This window comes from Gallinula chloropus (assembly GCF_964237585.1).
Source record: "Gallinula chloropus genome assembly, chromosome: 4".
NCBI lineage: Eukaryota > Metazoa > Chordata > Aves > Gruiformes > Rallidae > Gallinula > Gallinula chloropus.
In genome coordinates, this window is record NC_140088.1 from 20,430,880 (window position 1) to 20,451,525 (window position 20,646).

Below are 20,646 nucleotides of genomic sequence, written 5' to 3' on the forward strand. Positions count from 1 at the left end.
CCCCCGTGATTGGTGTCACTGCTGGGGCAGCCCCTGCGTGGAGGAACAGCCTCATCCCTCTCTGACAGCCACCTCCAGTGTATATATGGTGCAGCACCCTTGACTCAAGAAGGGAAAACTGAAGGTATGAAAAAGGTGTGGGTCAGCAGCGGGACCAGGACAGCACTTCGCAGCCACTCCCAGAGCTGCAGTTCAAAATGAATTCAAACTCTGCTGCTCTTCAAAGGACCACAACAATGTTATCAGATGAGCTTTGCAGGTCTTACAGACAAACAGCCAGCGCAGCAAAGGTCACCGCCAGGACCAGCAGCAGCACAGAGAGGGAATGGGCTAACACAGCCTCCACCCTTTGGTTCATTACTGCAACAATGTCATCTACTGGGGCTAATTAAAGTCTTTTCCTCATGTTGGGGAGAGGACCATGAAATCAGAGGAGATGAGATCTGCTCTGCCACGACCTTCTCAGCTGCGCCTTCCCAAAAAGGAGAGTGATGACCCACTGGGATTAAGTGTGGAGTGATAGGCTGGCTTCCAGCCAACCACTCTGAAGGCAATTGGCAGGCTGCCCTGCAGGGATGTGCTCCCACTTCTAATCAATACTGTATCTGGAGCCTCCTTGGTGCAAGGGAGAAGAGCACCGGTTCCACCTCCAGTGTCTTGGTGCCTGGAAGGGACTGGCAAAGAGGACCCAGTGCCTGCTCTGCCCGGCGAGCCTTCTCCCATCCCTGCGTCCTGGCTTGCATCCAGACAACCAGACTGTCAGCACATGTTTGCAATTAATTGCCAAGTCCCCAGTTACAGGAGGTCTCACTGGCAGACAGCACCCCTACGGAGAAGCAATCCCACACCTGAGCTCAGGTTATCAACAGGCTGCCCATAAGGCCAGCCAGCTCCCTGAAGCAAAGGCATTAACAGCCTCACAGAGGATGCTTTGCACCCTGGTCTCCAAAGGAAGGGGACAAGCTCTCCCCACCACTCTCTCTACTTTGTGTCCAGCTTCATCTAACCCCTGCCCTGGGGATGCTTGGGACAGAAGGCCATGACAGGTGTCCTGGCTGCCGCTGACGGGGTAGCTGCCACCAGCCCCCATGTCCAGCCACTGCCACGCCGCAGCCTTGGTGTTCCCCTGCAGCCCCCCATGTCCCCTCTTGCACAAGGGAAAGTGTCTGGCTCCAGCTGTGAAGCACCAAGTGGCAGAAACATCTGCTTGGGGTTCAGACTCAGGATCGCAGAGGGATGCTGGGAGCACCCTGGGGGTCCTGGGGGTACAGGGCACTTGTTAAACACTATGTCAGAATGCAGCCAGAGGCTCAGGAAGCCCATCACTAGCTGACTGCTAAAAGCTGAAGAAGTTCTCAGCACAGCCTGACTCTTTACTCCATCCCTGCTCATTCAGCACGGGATGCTGCCGGTGTTGTGCAGTTCCTTGATGCCTTGGCCCTGCTGCTCCTGAAGTAAAGGTCCCACAGCTCCTGGGCAGCCAGGAGCATGTGTGTGAGCACGTGCTGCTGGAGGTTGGCTGGCACTGAGCTACAAAGCCAGGCATTTGCACTACTGAAGTGGGAGGCAGGAGGGGGCAGGACTCACTTCCCGACCTCTCCTGCCCTGGGGAGAATCTTCTCAGCGCACCCCGACGCACTCACTCTCCCCTTTGCCCGCCCTTGATTCAGTTAATATTTTTTCATCTAAAAGCCTGTGCTCTGTGCACGTACACTCCTTTTTTTGGCCTTTTACCCTGCCCATTGCAGCATTGCTGTGCTGTTTGCTAGCTGGCTGAACAGTCAGAGTCAGCTCCTGGGCATGATCCAAAGCAGCTTAGTCACAGGAGGGTGGTTGGTTGGTCACATTCGGACGGCTGGCAGGTAACTCGCTGTGCATCCTGAATCCCAGTAAAATGAAGCATAATTAAAAGGAGTCACCCTGGAATGAGTAAGATGATGGCAGGGGTGGGGGTTATGTGGGGCACAACCAAGGGAGCTGCAGAGACATGAGGACTGGTGGAAAAGCACCAGGAGTGAGAGGGGTGAAAAGCAGCTCGTGGCTGCTTTAGGAAGAGGAAGAAAAGGGCTGAGTGGGGTTGGGGGAAAAACAGGACAGCAGGCATCTCCTGGGCAAAGCAGGAGTGGGCAAGGCGAGGAGGGTGTGCTGGGAAATGCCATGCAAGATTTACATTCCCTGCTGCCTGTTTACATGGAGAAAATTCCCTGCAGAGTACGTACAGGGGAGCAGGCAGGCAGCTGGAGATGAAAAAAACCCCAGGATGCCAAAACCCAGATCACTGGGTCAAAGCTGCCTCTCTCCGCCCTAAGGTCCTAAAGAGGACCCATCCATGAAGATGTCTCCCCAGGGAGGCTGCTCTCCCCCAGCAGTTCTTTTGTCAAAGACAACCTGGAACAGGCTAATGGCAACAAGCACATGAGGGGAGAGGAGCTGGGGAAGAAGGTAACTGTATCCCTAAACAAGGTGCGGCACCAAGACTCAGAAGCCCTTAAATTAAACTCCCTGTCTGCTGCAGACTTTCTAGGTGACCTTGGCCAAATGACGTAATAGCACGTGCTTTTAAGTGCTTTCTCTCCTTTCCATCTGTAGGGCTGTAAGACTATTTCTGCCTTTCTACCAAGCCTTGTCTAGTTTGTTTAAGTCGTAAGCTCTTCAGGGTGGGGACTACACATACAACACCTACCAGAATAGATTTCTGATCCCAGTTGGGACCTTTTAGCCATCATAATAATAATAACTGCAGCAACCACAGCTGCACTTATACACATCTGGTAGAGAATCCTTTAGGACTGCAGACAGGGAGGTTATTGTCCAAGAGGCAGGACAGAGCTGTAATTTGCCTTCCCAGGGTGGACTCACTCCTTGTGCAGAGCAGCAGCCGCTGCCCACATCTCCAAACAAAGGTGTAAGTCATGCAGAGGGTAATTAGCTTCTCGCTAGCGATGGTGAAAGCAGTCAGGGGATGGAGTATGTTTTTAAAAAGAAAAAAAAAAATGAAAATTAAACAACAGCATAATGGCTACTGAAGGGCAGACCCCACCTCAGCACAGCCTGGAAGAGCACAGGGTCCCTGCCTGCTTCTCCAGGCAGGGTGCTGAGTTAGAGAGGCCGGCGCTATCATCCACGCCATCTACCCATACATCCAACTTTCAGTCCTCAGGATGGAGCAGAGGTAGCTCACTGGGAACTACAAGAGTTCTGCTACTGAGCATGCCTAGCTCAAACTGCTGGACATGCACAGCACTGCCAAAGCTCTGATAAAATCCACTTCAGCAGTAAGTCCCAACACAGCCGGCTTGGGAAGTCAATATATTTACTCGGATTTCACAGGAGGAGAAATTGAAGCAGATGCACAAAATGGCTCTTCAGTCCCAAACCTTTAACCCCTCCATACACTGCCATCTCATCAGAAAGGCAGACTTGTGTACTGCCTGTCAGCCCCTGCCTGGCTCTGCCTGCTTCTGCTGCCTCCCTTGCCATCTCCCTTCAGCAGACGCCCTTCTGCAGGAGGCACAAGTCGGTCACTGCGACCTCTGAACATGCACACAGTGACTCAGAATACCTCTGCCAAGCAGAGGAACATCCCTGCTCAAAATCAGACTTCAGAACAAGCTGAGCATGCTCTGGGGCAGAGGCAAGGTGGAGAAGAGGAAGGAAGGAGACAAGAGGAAAACAGGCAGACAGACAGACCGACCGACCACATGCCCAGAACTGCTTACCTCTATCGTGGGGTCATACTCATCAACAAAATGGTTCTGAATGAGCTGTATTGTCAAAGCACTCTTCCCAACGCCACCAGCTCCCACCACCACCAGCTTATATTCAGTCATCTTCCAGCCGACCCCAGCTCAGGACTTCCAGGAGCACCACCACCTGCAAGCAGAAACATGGCTGACACATTAGGAGAGGGCATCCCTTGGCATCACCATCTGCTCCACAGCAGGGCTGAGCGGTCAGCCCCCCTTTTCTGCTGGGAAAGGCAGAAATCTTTAAAGCACAGCATCATTCCTTGGATACCGAGCGTTCCCAATGTCTTCTGCACACCCCAGGAGCACCCAGATGCTGTGAGGTAGAGACAGCAAAGTCTGGAATCCAGCACGCTGTAACAGAGGCACCTAATTCTGCAAGGCAAAGGTGAAGGGATGCAGCCCTTAAGGTTTAGATGTTCTTTTAAGTTGCTTGACTTCAGTAGGTATTGAGTATGGGACAAGTTCACACACTTCATGGTGGAGGGCAAAGAGCCACTCCTCACTCCTTGGGGTACAAACTAGCAAGCTGCCATCAGGGATGCAACTTTTTTTTCATACAGCTTTATGAAATTGTCCATGAAACTGACCAAGACAGGGCATGCTGCTCCAGGACCACACTGGTCTCTCATTTCAAGCTCCCAGATGTACCACCCTGGCAAGCCTGGCCTGGAAACAGGGAGATGGTGGGACGGCCCTTGTGTGCCAAGGGTCAAGGGCTTTCTTACCTTCTTGCCACACAGCACACTGACTACCCTGGGAATCTGGACAGAAAAATTAAACTTATTTCAGTCTGTCACCCTGTACTATGCCTCCACAATCCACTGTCTGTTTTTTGCTTTTATGGTCTGATGTTCTGGGGTCTCAAATGTGAGATTGCCTCACCCCAAACCATGAAACTTGGTCTAGAAGTACAGCACAGACCTGCAGCATCTACAGCTTAACTCCCTCTGCAGTTAACCTAATACTCCCTGCTTGTAAAGAAGGTTACTTTAAAATGGCCAGTGGTTATGAAGGCAAAATATTCCATCAAACAGAAAACCATGTTTATCCCACAGTATGCTGAAATCCTTCAGCATGACAGTGAGGATGCAAACATCACACACTCCCTGAGCAAACCTCAAGAGGCAAGGGAGTGTTACTGATAAGAAAACAAAGCTACGGGCTGTGTAAATCAGAAATAAACCCTAAACCAACCATTTTCAGAAGTCTGGTTTTCCAGCATTTCTCAGCACTGTCTCCAATTTGCCTTGTCTCAAGCCAGTGATACAAAATTCTTAGACAAGATTTGAAAGCCGTGGCCAGTGATGTCAATGCTCACGGGAGCAAGAAAGAAGTCCCAGCCCTCCCAAATACGCTGTTTAGCTACATGTCCTCAAGGCTGTGTTAAACCTCAAACCCCAGGGCAGGTTTGAGGTGGTGGCACATGCACAACCTCCACCCCTCCTCCAGCAGACGGTGCATCCTACTGCACTGGCCACGGCAAGGAGGGGGAGGATTTGCAGAAGAGGTACCCCGGCTCTGGTGGGGCTGGCATGCCCCACAGAGGACAAAGATGCTATCACAAAAGCTGGTAACTGGGAACAAGGATTAGGGTCAGGACAAGCAAACCACACTTCTGCAGTACCGTGTACTTGCCGTGGCGCTTCAGCAGGACAAAATTAATCTACCCCCACCCCCGCCTTAAATTTCTGCTCCGACTCCACCAAAGAAAGCGGAACTTTAGCTCAGGAAGATTACAAAACCTCAAGTTTAAATAGAAATCCACCCTCGTTCGACTGCAACGACTGCCCACTCAAAGTCACCCCAGGGTCAGATACTTGTCTGCAGCAGCCACCCGTGAGCTCTGCTCTGGGGAAACCACCCAAGAGGCAGCAGTTAGCGGGAAGATGAGCTCCCAAAACCCTGGAAGCCGATACGGGCTGTGCTGGCAAAGGCCGCTTTAGACCCTGTCCTCATCTGATGCATTTGCTAACGCAGCAAAGATCTAATGGAAAGGAGGCCAGGACTTTCTGCCTCCAATCCCCACCTGACTGCAACCTTAAACTACTCAGACAGTTCAATCACTGTCTCAGGCTGGGAGCAGGCAGACACAGCCGCTTCTTGCCAAAGTCCTTTTCTGAGCTGCTGTCTCCGCAGCGGGAAGGCAAAGGAAGCTCATGTCCTTCTCAGCATCCAGGATCCTGAAGAAGGGCGAGGGAGGGGGTGCAAAAGAGCACACGCTGTGCCAAGCAGGACCTCTGGTTGCTGCACCATGCTTCATTGCTGAAGAAACTGAAGGTCATTAAGCACAGTAGGAAAGCAGCAACAGTGGGAAATGAGGCACAAATAACACTGAGAACCTAGGTCCCTATGTGAAAGTGCCACTGCTTCCCAGAGAAGTCCGATGTGCCTCTGTTCTGGCAGCCAAGGAAGAGATGCAGGTTGAAAGCAAGACTACAAGAGACAATCTAAGTGATCACACTGACCAACCACATGCATGTAGCCTGCTCTATTAATGTACACCCTCATGTATAGGACATTCTCACATACAGGTGCAGTGATGATGCTCAAGGCGGAACTGCACAACTGCCTGAGTCTATGGGGCTTGCTAAGGCAGTGAGAAAAGCCTAGGCTCAATATGGGAAGAAGACATGAGTCCTTGAGGAGGGGTCCTTCCTCAAGATCACCCCAGTGAAGGCACTGTTTGGCCTATCCCTTCAGAAGACCCCAGCCCACAGAGACCACATCAGCTGCTAGCAGAGGATGGTGAGTCCAACCCACCCGACTACTTCATACCATCACTGCAAAATGCTGCCTAACGCAGAGCGAGAGTGTGGGGAATGACTGACAGCTCTGGGTGCCAGAGCTGCCTGAATTAATGCATGCTAAAATCAATGTTTAGACGAGCTCGCTTCTTTTCCCAAAGGATCCACGATGCAAACGCTTCACAGGGAGCGCACAGACCCAACTGCTCATCAGAGCACATGCAAATGCCACGGGAGAGGAAGCCTGGCCAACGTCTGCAGGGAAAGCGGTGCTTTCCGTATGACCAAGCCTTGTCACAGAGTTGGGCAGCTGGTCTTATCCCTATGCTGACCTTAGCCAACACCATCTCATATCTTCCCACCTTGTTCTTTGCTCCTGAACATGGGAAGAGCAAGGCTGCTCATCGATGCTCGCACAGGTTTTGATGCAGGGGTGGGTGCTCCTCAGCACCACATGAAAATCACCATGACCACATGGGATGGTTCAAGGAACATCCATCCCAATGACAATGCTTCTGGCTCTCCTAAAAAAACAAAAGAGGCAGGGAAGGGAGAGTGGGGCTACTGCTGGACAGATGGTAGACACCCCCCAAGTTTTCGCACTCTGTCTGGGGACATTCAGGGTGGAGATTTACAGCCGGTTGGTTGTTGTGAAAGCTTCTCCTGATGTGAGGATTTCCAGGAGGATAAACAAGAGTTTCTGTTCCTCAGCAGCTAACGCAGAGCCCAGACAGAGCTGACCACAAAATAACAGAGGGAAACACAAAAGCACGGCCTCCTAGTCCCACGCTGAGCAGGAACAGTGCTTCTTCCATCTTCTGCAAGCTCTTCAAGATCTGAAAGCCTGAGCCAGGTTGCCATCTGGTGTTTTCCCTGCCTACCCAAATTTATCACCTCTGCAGTACTCAACTGTTGCACCCCCAAAAAGCTGCACAGGTCTGTTGAACAAATAGCTGAGCAAGACAGCAAGGAGGAGCACTGTCCAGGACGAGGAGGGCTGGGATTCGTGTGCCAAGTCAACAGTCCCAGCATGGAGCCGGAGCTGCTGCTGCTGCTGTATTTCCTGACCTCGTGGATTTTCTCCTGTAGTGAGAGGGCTCCTGGCTCCCGTTCAAAGCTGTCTAGGAAAGCCTCGCCGAGTGCTTCCGCCTGGCAGCAGCAGCTGCTCCCAGCCCAGTAGCCAAAGCTACACAGCTCCAGCAAACAAGAAACATCTGCCAGCCTTGTGCAGGAAGACAGGAGAACAAGCATCCAGCCCTGATGGGCACCAGCATCCTACCTTTGTCTTGCAGGGAGAGGATGAAGGCGCAGGTGAGGTCGGAAGGCACATCTTACTTTCTCCCCTGTCTGCTCATGCTGGGGCAGCACAGAGGCTTTGGCCACAGAAGCAAGGACCAAGATGCTTGGCACAAGGTTTCTTGGCGCTAAAGAAGGTTTACAGGGAGAAACTCTGCTGTGTCTTGTAAAGAGCAACCTGATGTTCTTCACAGCCCCTCTTCTTCAACACAGTGTTTCATCTGCAGGGGGAGTTTTGGGGACCTCACTGTGAAACCTCCAGCGGCCCACTTAGTAGAAGCAGAGACGAGGAAGTCAAGGGATTTGGCCCCACCAGCACATCCCATCAAACCACCATGGTTTCAAGAAAAGCTCAGGTGTCAAGCAAAAGATATTGGCAGTGGGTTTCCAATGCTTTCACCATGAGGGAGACTCTGACACCCTTCCAACAGGACCACTGCAGCAGCTTCCTCTGTGTCTTCCCTTTCCTCCTCTTGCCTTGTTTTCCCCCAGGATAGACTCAGGTTTCTTCTATCAGCAGTCCACCACCTCGTCTGCAAGTCAGGATCCCTACTCAGTGATTTCTAAACACAGACAAGGCAAACCCCACTGTCTCTCCCTGGTGACCATCCAGGCTCCTCCATTCGCTCATGTACAAAGCTGTCACCAATGTCACAAATTACAGGCTGTGGCGAGGCTGCAGAAGCCTCTCCAGCGGTGTGAAATGCCCCCTTCCATTTCCACTCAAGGGTTATAATGCTGATTTTTCTGTGGCCTGCCCTGCCTGAAAGAGATCAGGGAACAGAGGCTGGCAAGCTAATGCTCTGTTACCAATCACAGCCTAGACAATGTTTCATTTTAATTTACTTGTTGCTTTTTAAATTAGCAAGTGGGCTGCAAATCTAACCTTGATGTTGGCTTGCTGGATGCACACCAGCAAATTCACACAATGCAGCCCACAGATAAGAAAAGAGAAAGGGATGCCAAAGATGGCATAAAAGTTGCAAATCACGGCCCAGCTCTGGAGAAACAACTTGGAGATAATAAATGTCTTCTATTGGGGGAAAAATCACAAAAAAAAAAAAAGCCTAAGAGGAACAGAATGACTTCTGCCATCCTCTGCAAGCTCTTTGAGATTGGAAGAGGCAGTCTGTCCCATGAGACTGAGCACAAAAATACTGCTCCAGAGGAAGAAAAGGGGTAAGGAATGACATCACATAGAAGACTCAAAACACAGACAAACGTTCAAGGAGAAGCCTGGGAAGAAGACTTGCAGAAAACTGCAGGCAGGTTCAAGGCACAGGCAGGTCTGGAAGAGAGAGATTGCCTCCCCACAGCAGCCATAAGCATGTCCCAGCAGCAAGGTACAAGCCACAGCTTTGCACAAGGTCTTGAACAGGTACAGACGGGTCCTCGCACCAGGCCCAGCCCTTCCACAGTTTCTAGGCGAAGCACCTCTGGCAGCACAACCCCTCTGCCAGAAACCACCCAACCACAAAGGGCTTGTGACGTCCCTGCTCATCTTTCCTCTCCAGAAGAGATGGAAGGACAAAGGAAAGCAAGATGCTACCATCCTCACCAAAGTTGCTGCCCATTCTCTGTTCCCTGGTTCCTGCTTCAGCTGTCTGATAGCTGAGTAAAAGCCAAAGCTGCACAATGGCCACAGTAAGCGGGTCCAGCTACGCTTTTCTCGCTTTCCCTCTCAAAGAAACATTCTTAATAACATTCCTTGTTGCCAGTTTACTCTAAAAAAAACCCCACCTGGTAGGCAACTATGTCTGAAACACCCAAAACAGCAAACCTACGTAAGTCAGTAACACAATAAACCCATAGGTTTTCATCCCTGTGGATGAAGGAATTGCCTCCCTAGCCAATATAGGCATCAAATTACTATACTCCAAAGAAAGATTAGCAGGCCCCTTATCTCAAGAGCTTATAAACCACAACTGCCCATGTCTCCAGCATCATGACCTGGAAATAGGCAGGCAAATGATACATCCCACCCCACTGCTGAACACAGACCCTTAAAATGGGAAAGGCTGCCTGGGCAAACACCCAAGCGACTGGCTGAAAGCACCAGCTGCCTGCATCTGGCAGGGCCAGCGGTTTGAAGAAACCAAAGGCAGCTTTTAAATGATGCCCATGCCTTATGATCTAACACATAAGTGCTGTTTGAGACACTAGATGAGCAAGAGCAGCCCGCGTAAGGAAGAAGGAGGCCGGAGTTTTGTCTGACAGACTGGTAAAGGTGGATGCATGAAGGCGTGAACATACCACAAAGCAGGCTGGGACAACAGGGGACAACTAAATAAAAACCAAGCTCTTATCTTGCAGTCAGGACTTAGAACCTAGTGTTGACTCTGCCAACGCATGTGGGAAAGCGGTGTGGGGGAGGAAAAGCTCTCATTGCCGAGACACAGAAGACTGCAAACTGCCAGGGCTCCTTCATTTTCATCTTCTCCCCACCCTCCCAGGGCCGAGCAGGTGGTTAGAGGCAGAGGCTCTGCCGCCTGGGCTGGCAGCTTTCCACCTCACCCTGGAAAAGAGACTTCTCCCAGCCTGCCAGCCTTCTTCAGAGAGACAAATGAAGAACACACTCCGTGCGACGGAGAAGCCAAGGTGGAGTTCTAGAGAAGCAGCAGCTTTTAACATTCCTGTGCATTCAAATCCCATCTATAAACATAAAGGGTGAATACCTTGAGCATGTGAAGAGATGGACAGGTAGCCAAGAATGTTTTAAACAAGACCCATGTAATAGACAATACTACTAAACCTGCTAAAATCACCCTAATGAAGTCACAACTGGGTCATGGGCACAGGGGTCAGAGGAGAGGCGGATGCACAGATAAGCAATGGGACATGCAGGTAGGGATGGACTAGAGGGGCAGGCTGAGCACCACTGCCATTTTCCACACTCAAAGCCCAGCCACAGGAAAGGGGTGGAAACCCTTGGTGTAAGGTGGTCTTGTAGATCACACAAGTAAAGGGCCAATCCCAACCTGAGCACCACTGACAACTGGGACAAAAAAGACCCTACCTATGAGATTCCCATTCTCCTTTCCCTCCCCATCCTTCCCTGCTCCTCCCAAACAACTGCTGACAGGAAAGAATTATGAAGCTGGTTTCAGGAAACACACCCAAGCCATTTTCCCTGAGAAGAATCTGCAATGGAAATTGGTCTGGCTCTTCAGCTTCCTGCTTGCTCTATATCCTAATACATACGTATTTTCACAGTGAATAAATGGATAAGAAAACAGGCTATTTGCAGCTGGGAAGCTTCAAGAATTGTTTTGATAATGCTTTTAGGGTTTTTTTAATATTTTTCTGTTAACATTTAATGGGCAAGACCTTTTAAAAGGCCAGGTTTTGAAGCAAAATAATATTACAAGAGTATTGGTGGTCTCCAGGAATGAAATGGTGTGTGCAGCACATGTCCTGTTGCACTACAGCACCTGCAGGACAAAAGTCCAGATAGGGAACCAGTGGCATTGGGATCAGCTGGAAAGAGGTAGAAGCTGCCAGAAAAGCAGACAAATTAATATTTTGAGACAGCAGGACCCCTTTTTGCTCCCACTCATGAAGCATTCACCCTCTGGATGGCCAACCAGCCCCACAGAGAAATACAGTCCTCCCCTCTGGGGATGGCTCAAGTGCCCCTAGAAGGAGAAGAAACACAGAGGAGGAGTGAAAAGGATCTCTATCTGCAGGTGGAACCAGCTCTGGCTGGGTTGGACTAGGACAAGCGTATCTTGGGGTAATCCTCTAGTTAGTACCCAACTTGGTACCCCCAGCTTCCCTGGACATCTTCCCTAGGATCTTGGGCTGGAAGGGGAAAAGCTGAGTCAACCCCCATCCATCCTCTCTCGCTTGTGTTTAGCGCCAGTTGCTAATCATATCCTCCTAAGTTTTATCTTTTCCAAGGAAAGGCAACACTCTTGTCCCCTCCTTCATTTTTCAAGAGGGAGGGTAAAGCAGCACAGGTCCAATACTGTCATCTCCACAGGTTAGTTGTGGGTGAGGGAAGAAGACCAAATTTCTTTCTTGCCTTTCCGGTCCCAACGGACACTGATGAAAAGCTGCTCATATGGTCCATTCAAAGACAGAGCCCAAAGAACAGCGTGAGTGACCCCAAACAGCCAAAAATCAGATAGTTCCAGAGTGTGCCCTTTATTAGTAAGCCATTTAATTTACATGATCAAATATAATCATCTTCCTTCTGCATTCATTTTAGCCCTTGCAGCGCCTTTGCAGACACACACCCTTATTTATTAGCAGCGCAGGGACAAAGGGAAAGAAGGCACCACAGCAGAAAGCAAACCTGCAGGGCTCACCTTGGCAAACCTGGGAGGAGGAGCTAGGGAAAATGCATTAGAAAAGCAAGAGATGGGGCATCTTGGGGAGCAGGCAATGAGAAGAGGAGATAAAAGGCAGTGAGCAGGCACCTGCCACTGGGACCCCATCCCTGCTCTCCTTCCCACCGGGACACGTTATCAGCAGGGTGACACAATGCTGTCGCAAGCATGAATATGCATCAGTCATTATGCAGCAGATATTCAGGGGCACGTTGCTGATTTATGGACCCAGCAGCTGCAGCACCAGCCAGCTGCAAGCTAGAGGAACGGGGACACTGAGTATGGCTGGCAGAGAGGTCTGCATAAGACCTCCAAACCCAGCCCTTCACCAGCCAAGGAGGATGAATTTGTCATGACCAGGTCTGAAGAGGGACAGAGCCAACCAACGCATTTCGTGTGCAATTCCGAGCAACCATCACACAACGCTGACAGCAAAGTCCAGAGGAGAAGGTGCAAGACTTAAGGCTGGATCAGCAGACTTTGTTAAATTTGGGTCCTGGGTTACCCAAACCTCACTCTGCCGCTCATGGCAATTCTCAGCCACAACAGACTTGCCAATGTGACGCTCGAGTCTCCTCCCTCTGCAGCAGCCTAGATTTTTAAAAAATCCAAGCAATGTTGTTGTGGGTGGGTTATTTAAATGCATCACTGTCACAACACAGACCTGATGCAAATAAGACTGAAGATGTATGGATTTCAGCTCTCCATCCTGAAAAGGCTCTGGAGTGACAAAGGGCCACTGCACAGGGACTCATCCTGCCCATCTTACAAGCATCGCAGCACGGACACAGAAGAAACGCTCCTTCAATTCCAAGTAGCCTCCACACAGGTTTATACATCCCACCCCCAGGGAACACACAGTGTAGAAGATCAAGGAAATAGTAACTCCACCCTGCAATGAGGAACCCACAGCAATTAAGTGACTTGCAGAGGGTTACACAGGAAACTTGGGGCAAAGCTGAGGATTTCTGCTCCCCCACGTTTGAGCTTTTACCACAAGACTGTGCTTCCCATCAATGGCTGTGGTTGATTATGCAGGGGACAGGAGCACAATGCCTACTCCATCACCTCTGTCGCAGGCTCCAGCATCTGCTGGCAGACCTGCATAATCAGCAGAAGTGGGGGTTGGGGGGGGGGAGGGGGGAAGTTTCCTTCCAGAGCTTCCTCGGGAGCCCACAGCAATGACGACATGCAGGATTTGGGTGGGCTCGCAGCCAGCATCCACAGGCACACCAGGGCTGAAGAGAAATCACAGAGAAGCAAGAAACCAAGCCTGTGTGAGATGCTGTTCTACCTCAATGCTGAAGCCTGACATGCTGACGAACAAATACACAAATGCTCTGAGAGCAGCAGAGCAGCTGAGGTCCCTCTAATAATGCCTAAAGGTTAGGTGTATCTACATCATCTTGAAATCCCTCAACTGATTTTCAGTCCCTCAGGACCTCCCTAGTAGGGGCAATGAGTAGATCCGGATCTGGCCTTAGTGCTGCATTTGACACAACCATCTAGCCCTGGAGACCCTGCCCTACCTCTGTGACTCAACTTAGATGGCCCTCTACAGAGACATACAACTGATGGAGAAAAGGCCAATGCAGGGATCCTCAGCTTGACCAGCATGACAGCACTCCTCCAGGCATGTTAACCAGATTTGCTTCTGGAACAAGGTATGGATAGGAAGTATGACATGCCCTGAGCTTCACAGATGACAACTCATTGTGGAAAAGAGAGTGCTCATTAATGAATGGGCAAAAAAGATGCAAGATAGTTTTGATGCAAGCTTCCAGCTGCAAGCAGGACTTCACCCTGTTCTTCAGCACCTGATTTCTCCTGAGAATACATGAAGAGACCATACAAAGTACAGTCTAAAACATTTGTGGCACAAGCTGGAAGAATGACAGCTTGGGGCAAGTGAAACAGGACAACATGAGCCCACAGGTACTTTTCTAAATGAAGCATCCTTTTGTCAGGCACTGCAATGCACCCCCATCACAGATCAATCCCTGCACAGCAAACTCCTCAGGCAAGAAAAGCTGATGCATTTAGGGGAGGTGGGGGAAACAGAAAATGGACCTTTGAACTGTAATGCAGTGTAATTACTGTAATGTAACTTCATTATGTCAGTGTAAGCAACGGCCAGGCAAAAAACATTGTAGGGGATTCTCATGTAGCTCAATCCTTTCACCCTTTGCAGGGGAAGCCATCTTCCATTTGAGAGCAGGGTCTAATCCTGCCACATGACCTGCAAACAAAAAGGGGGGTCCTACACCAAAGGTTCCATTTTGGAGAATTTATCTCTCTTCAGCTCTGGTTGTTCCTGCTGTCCATACAATGCTTTATATTCTGAAGCCACTGACTTCCCTAAAGCCTGGCAGGAATGAGGTCCCCAAGCTATAAACAGGCTTGTATATACAGCTTCCCATTTTCCTTCCTTCATCTCCCACTGGCCCCTCAGGCCTTCTGAGCCTACTGCCCAAGCACAAATCCACAATGGGGAAGCACATATTGCAGAGACATTCAAAAAAGAAAGAAACACAGCAGCATTCATTGGATTTATTCTTGGATTTTATAAGGCTCGTGCAAACAGATCTGTATTTGGCCTGAAAAAAACATAACCACAAAAGGCAAACTTACAACTTCAAAGCTGACTTCTCCTGACAGCCCTAAGCCACTGTGTGCATGTGCAGTATGGACAAGACAGCAGATCTTTCTAGTTACCAAATGAAGGGAAAGGACAGCCCAAGATGAGGAGGCAGAACCAAATGCACAAGTCCCAAAACTGAGATCTGACCTTGATGGATCACCTAAGAAAAAAGTAGCACTCATGTAAGTGAAGCCACTAAGCACTCAGCATCTTGAGACAGTAGCAAGGTAGACTGACATTTCCTGGGAAATGAAAGGTTAAAACGCCACCTTCACTCAGCCAGGGAGGCACAGAGAGTGTCTACAGAGTAGCTGTTAAAGTCAGCAATCAAAGCAGAAGAAGGAAGGAGGTGACTGAGTTGCTTCCTCCTCCCTGGAGATGTTGCTGGCATGAGGAATCGCACATGATGCTGGCGAGTGCTGCACAGAGAACTTGCTCCTGGGATCAGCAGCCGAGTGTCTTCCCAGGCCCCTCTGCTCAGAAGCATCCCCTCTGTTCTCCTACCACCTGTTCCTAAGGACAAAGGGGGATGACAAAAATATGACTGCACATCTTCTACACCAGTGTCTGGGTTCCTCCATGCTAGTGGAGGTACAGGTCTGTCTAATGCCTGAGGACCACAGTGGAGGAGCTGCTGCAGCAAAGATCAAGCTGACCGATGGTTCTTTGGCTTTGGTTTAAAATGCAGTAAATACACAATATAAAACCTGAACTACCCTTCATGCCACTAGAAAAAATCCAGGCATCTGCCTTCAATCCCCCAACATATAACAATATGATCTTATTATTATCAGTAACATTTACTATGTTTTCTATATGCTACTAGATTGGGTGGTTGGGGTGGGAAGATACGTTACGTGACCCACATCACTCTGCAAATCGCCAACTGCTGGGAGCATTTCTTACTATCACCCTTTGCCATCAGCTCCCAGCAAACCAGTCCTGACCTTTCATTCTATTGGTTACCCCTGTGTTCAGCATCTGCCTTCACAAACACCAGCAAAGACACAAGAACTGAAGCTCTGACACTTAAAGCCATACTTACTGGAAAGGGGGTTGAAAACTGGACCTCAGGGCACCAAAACACTCAGACAATTCTCTCTTTGACTACAGCAAACACCACTAAACCCCACTAAAGGGGCTCCAGGCAGGGCTGGAAGGACGGAGAACACAGGACACACACCAAAGGACCAGCCTACGCGCTTGCTCAGGCTGACAGCTGCCTGGCTTTTCACACCTTCGGGCTTTCAGTTGTTGTCTACTGCTATAAATACGAATTGTAACAGCTATGCAATCGCCGCTCAAGTGGCATGAGACTGGTCCCATGCTTGGTGGGGCGTTCCTCTCCAATTCCACCCACCCTCAAAATTTGCGTACGATGACTTCGCTGACCGTTCAAGCCTGCAAGAATGAGTAATGCTAAATGTCACAAGGCTCTTAGGGTTTTTTTTTTCCCCAGAGGTTAGGAAAAAGCAAGAAAACGGACAGGTGATGCGAACTGGCACTCTCAAAGATGATCCAGTTTAATCAGGCAATGCAGACTCCCCAGCTCTTGTCACGACACGATCCATCTTGTGAGCTTCGAGTTGGACTCGGGAATTACTCATAAGATATGGAAATGATTCCCCTGAGGAAACAGTCACTAGCAACAACTACAGAAAGTCTTCGCTTTGGAACAAGCGGCTCTTTCAGAGCTTCAGTGGTCGTGGGATGTTTCCTTCTTAAAAGGAGCAGAGAACCACCACAGTATCTGCAGCCAGAGGCTCTACTTCATGGGTCCATTTCTCCTCAAATCCTCAGGACAAAAATTCTCCTTCCTTACAAGAATGAATTCAGAGATTAAGCTTGAACTCTGAATTTTACAGTCTTGCCAGCATTGTGAGATTTCAAACATGATCACGTGCTTTCACAGGAGCCTGGCAGAGAGACCAGTGAGGTTTCAGAAAGGGGTGATGTCCTGATAAAGCCTCCCCGTTTCATCCGACAGCAGCGCTGCTCACCAGTGCTGTCTCTCTCAGGGCTCCCAAGGCACACACAGCAGTTTCTCAATGTCATTCACACCTAACTGCAAATAAACTGCTGCTCGACCTCACTCTTAAATCCTCTTCATTTTCAGAAAGCAACTCCACGTGTGTCCCTGTCCCTACAATGAACCTTCAAGGCCATGGTGAGGTGCAGTGGGTTCCTACATAGGAACTTATTGTTCCCACAGAGGGACTTGAACTGAAAAAATAAAATTAAGAAGCTAAAAATGAATCCAATGTTTGCAAAAATTTGGTTTTCATTTTTAAATTTTTTTTTACAAAACCAAACAAGCCCAAGGAAAACCACAAGCTCACACATCAAACCAACCACCTTTAACCTGAAACACCACTGTAGCAAAAAGAGATATGGCAGTGTTTTGTAGAGCACGAGTAGATTAACGCAAGAGGAAAATACACACTCCAACAGCAGGGATAGTATTGAGCTCTGAAAGCTGGAGTTTGTCAGCTTGCCCTCATGATCCATCTTTAACATCAAAGGGTAGAGGTTGTCCCATTCTAAATGAACTCCCCTCATCAGAGGCCAATTAGTGTCTATGATCTGGACTCAAACCCCTACTAATCACAAATATTTTATCACCTCATATAATGATTTTTGCCTTTCAACAGCACATCTAAGACAGGACAGAGGGAGCCTAAGCCCTGCACTGAGGAAAAAGTGTATTTGAAGTTAGTATTTCTTACCCAAATGGAGACCTACCATAAAGAAGCTGTTCCAAGCAGCAGCTGCCATCCCACTCATTTCATTTGCCCTTACTTCCACGTATTTTTGATCAAACTTAGGACACACTATGTCAAGTCAAACAGGAAATCTGACTTAAGATAACAGTCAAACCCCTGAACAGATATAAAAATTCATGTAGTTGACCTTTTTTTTTACCCCCCCAAAGACTTCTACATGTACGGGGTCTGAAGACGACACCGATGCGAGTGGCCAAGACCACTGTGAAACACACAGCCGAAGGCCCAGGGTAAGTTTTATAGGCTGACAACTCCTCTGTGCTACTTTAAACAAGTGCTTCTTTTATTCCACAGCACCAAAGGAATTACTGCTCTTGAACAGCCCCCAAAAATCCCCAAAACAAACTCAAAGTCAAAAACAAGCTCAGAGTACTCTGGAAAATGTGACAAATCGAAGACTTCATGAAATTCACTCGAAGTTTTTGCTGCGTTACCTAAAGATGATGTTTACCTAAAGATATCCCTTTTTTTTTAACCTGTACTAAAATGGAGGGAATTCACCCTCTAAGGAGAGGATTTTCATCCTGTAGGTCAGGAGGCAACATGCTTGAATACCTCTGTGAGCTGCCAGGGCCTGGTGCTGCTGTGACAAGTGCACTCCATCCAGCCCTCTTGAGATAACCCTGCCTTAGCTGAACAAGGCAGAGAAAAAGATATTTATTTGCAACGCACCAGGTTCAGATTCCTCTGACAACATCCCATGGTACAAACTTTGCTGCTCTTGCACGATCTGGGCAATGATATGAAGGAGCGAGGCAGGTCTGGCATCTCCCAGCCACCGCCAAGAGAGTGTGGGAATGTACCAGGGAAGAAGGACCATGCTGCTCAGCTGGGCTGACGTCCACTTTGATCAGACCCAGCTCACAGGCTGGGTACCTGCAGTGCTACACGTTGTCTGGGCAGCCACAGCACCAGCACACACAAGCTCACACAACCTCTCCGAAGCTGAATTTGCAGCAACATGTTGCTTCATAAGGTAAAAACCACAACATGCTCATTTTCAAGTAGCCAGCTAGTGAGGAAAAACAACAAGGAGAGGGGGGAAAAAACCCAACCCCTAGCACCACTTCCCCTTCTCTCACACAGAGCTGAGAAGCTTATAATAATCACAAGCTTATATTAATTGCAAAGCATAAGAATCTGAACAAACACCCTCCTTGGGCAACCGGGGCCAACCCCAGGAAAATATTTGCATCTATGGGATGTGCGAGTTGTGCAACCAGCAAAATATCAAGCCAGATAAGGCAGGGACATTTCACCAGGCTCTATGGAGACACACTCACAACTGCGCGATGCTGACTCAGGCTAAGACAAGTTGCTTTAATTTTCTGTCCCTCGCTCTAGCTTTTCACAGGGGAAATAATACCAGCCGACTTCACACCCAGTTTGAAGCCACTAGACTGCATTTGCAGAGCTCAATCAGAAACTAAAGCAGCCTTTGGTAGAGTATGGGAGGGAACTGGGGGTCCCTGAGATGGGAGTCGTCTTCCCATCCTAAGGGTAAGGTCTTAAGGAAGCTCTTGGTGCACCAAGGTTCGCTCTGCCCTGGATGCGATACGCAACTTTATCATATTACACAATTTCCCACGCCTAAGGCTTGATGTAGCCTTGTCTGCCTAGATCTAGTTACACATACACGTTGTTAGGGAATTAGGGAAATTAGTCAGGAAGGCCATATAGTTACAAAACATCTGTGAAAGACTCATGGATCCTGGTTTCTCCCACCAGTTTTCAAAGACCCATACACGTGCCTGTTCAACCAGGTGCCACTGCACATCTCCCTGCGACCCACGAACCGTCTCCTGGTGACAAGGCAGTGAGCATGCTGTTGGTGGCAAAAATTAACAAGCAAGGAGCACTGTTTTGCCAGAGCACGTCCAACCAGCAGCAGGCTGATCTCAGCAGAAAGCACGATTCCACTCCCATGGATGGAGCTCAGGGTTTTTCGCACGTGACAAAGCACTGTAGGTATCATTTTGCAAACCAAAGCCCTGCATTAACATCCCTCCCTTCCTGGCTCATTTTGGCCAGGTGTAACAGAAGGGATTACCTTGGGTAAGCAGTCCAAGGGAGGACGTGCACACCCACCGTTCAGCACCACTGACAACATGCTCGTGACTGGGCAAAAGACTATGTGTTAGCAAGAACACCAAGGAGCTGCAAGGACCCAACAACTGTGCCAGATGCCTCTCTGCTAGAACACTCTTCAAACACAGACACTATTTATTGTACCAAAGTTCAACAGGGAAATACAACAAGGAAACTACCAGAGCAAAACGTATGCTGTGGGCCCCAACAAACTTTCCTTCCTGAACTGAAAGTCTCCTGAAGGTTTTCATATACACTTCCATGGCCTCTCTGTCCCCTAAAAGCATGAGTTTGAAAGCAGAAAAGCTTGTAGTGGACAAGTGTAGTGAGGAAGGAGAGCAGGGAAAGATCAGATGCACTGTGAAGTGAGGAAAACACACCATATAACAGAATATAAAGGACTACTTTGCCTTTTCTGTAGCATGATACATGCGCTTCCCACCTCGGGTCAGCCAGAAGTTTCTTCCCTTAATAAGTCCCCTGCTATTGCAAAGTTTTAAGCAACTGCAGTACACACAGCAAACTTCCAGAGACTCTCCAGAGCTAAGCACCACTTTATGGGTGTCTGAACAGATGGGAATTATTGCATGGGTTTCAGTAACAAACAGAAAGTGGGGTACAAATCCGACTCTGGTTTTCTTTGGGGTTCGAGGATTTAAGATTTAACAATGACTCCACAAGCATGAGACAGAGGGGGAAAGAGCCAGGCACAGCACTCTCCCCTGTTGAGCAGGGCTGCAACCCGCTGCTGGCACAGGGTCTCGAAGGCTGAGTTCAAGCTCTGCAGGCTCTTGCTGCAGACAGGTTTTTCTCTCCCGAAACACCCAGCACATCACATTTCTGCCATCGGGCTAATTCTTCCTCAGCAAAAGGCATGATGGAACAAGTGATCCCAATCAAAGGGGAAACTCAGCCAGTCAAGAGAATTGTCCCCAGGCTACCAGGCTTTATTCCTTCCAGTCGGCTCTGCTTTGTTTTTCCAGTTCTCCCAAGCACAGCTCTGGGTCTCCTCCA

At 49.2% G+C, this 20,646-nt stretch overlaps 1 protein-coding gene across 1 annotated transcript in view; it reads right to left on the reverse strand.

Moving 5' to 3' along the window:
* Positions 1-20,646, reverse strand: part of HRAS (HRas proto-oncogene, GTPase) — a 39,906-nt gene that overhangs the window by 6,730 nt on the left and 12,530 nt on the right. The window contains exon 2 of the mRNA XM_084262760.1: positions 3,720-3,873. Within this exon, the coding sequence (XP_084118886.1) occupies positions 3,720-3,830 (111 nt within the window). The 5' untranslated portion in view covers positions 3,831-3,873. The remainder of the gene's footprint in view (positions 1-3,719; positions 3,874-20,646) is intronic.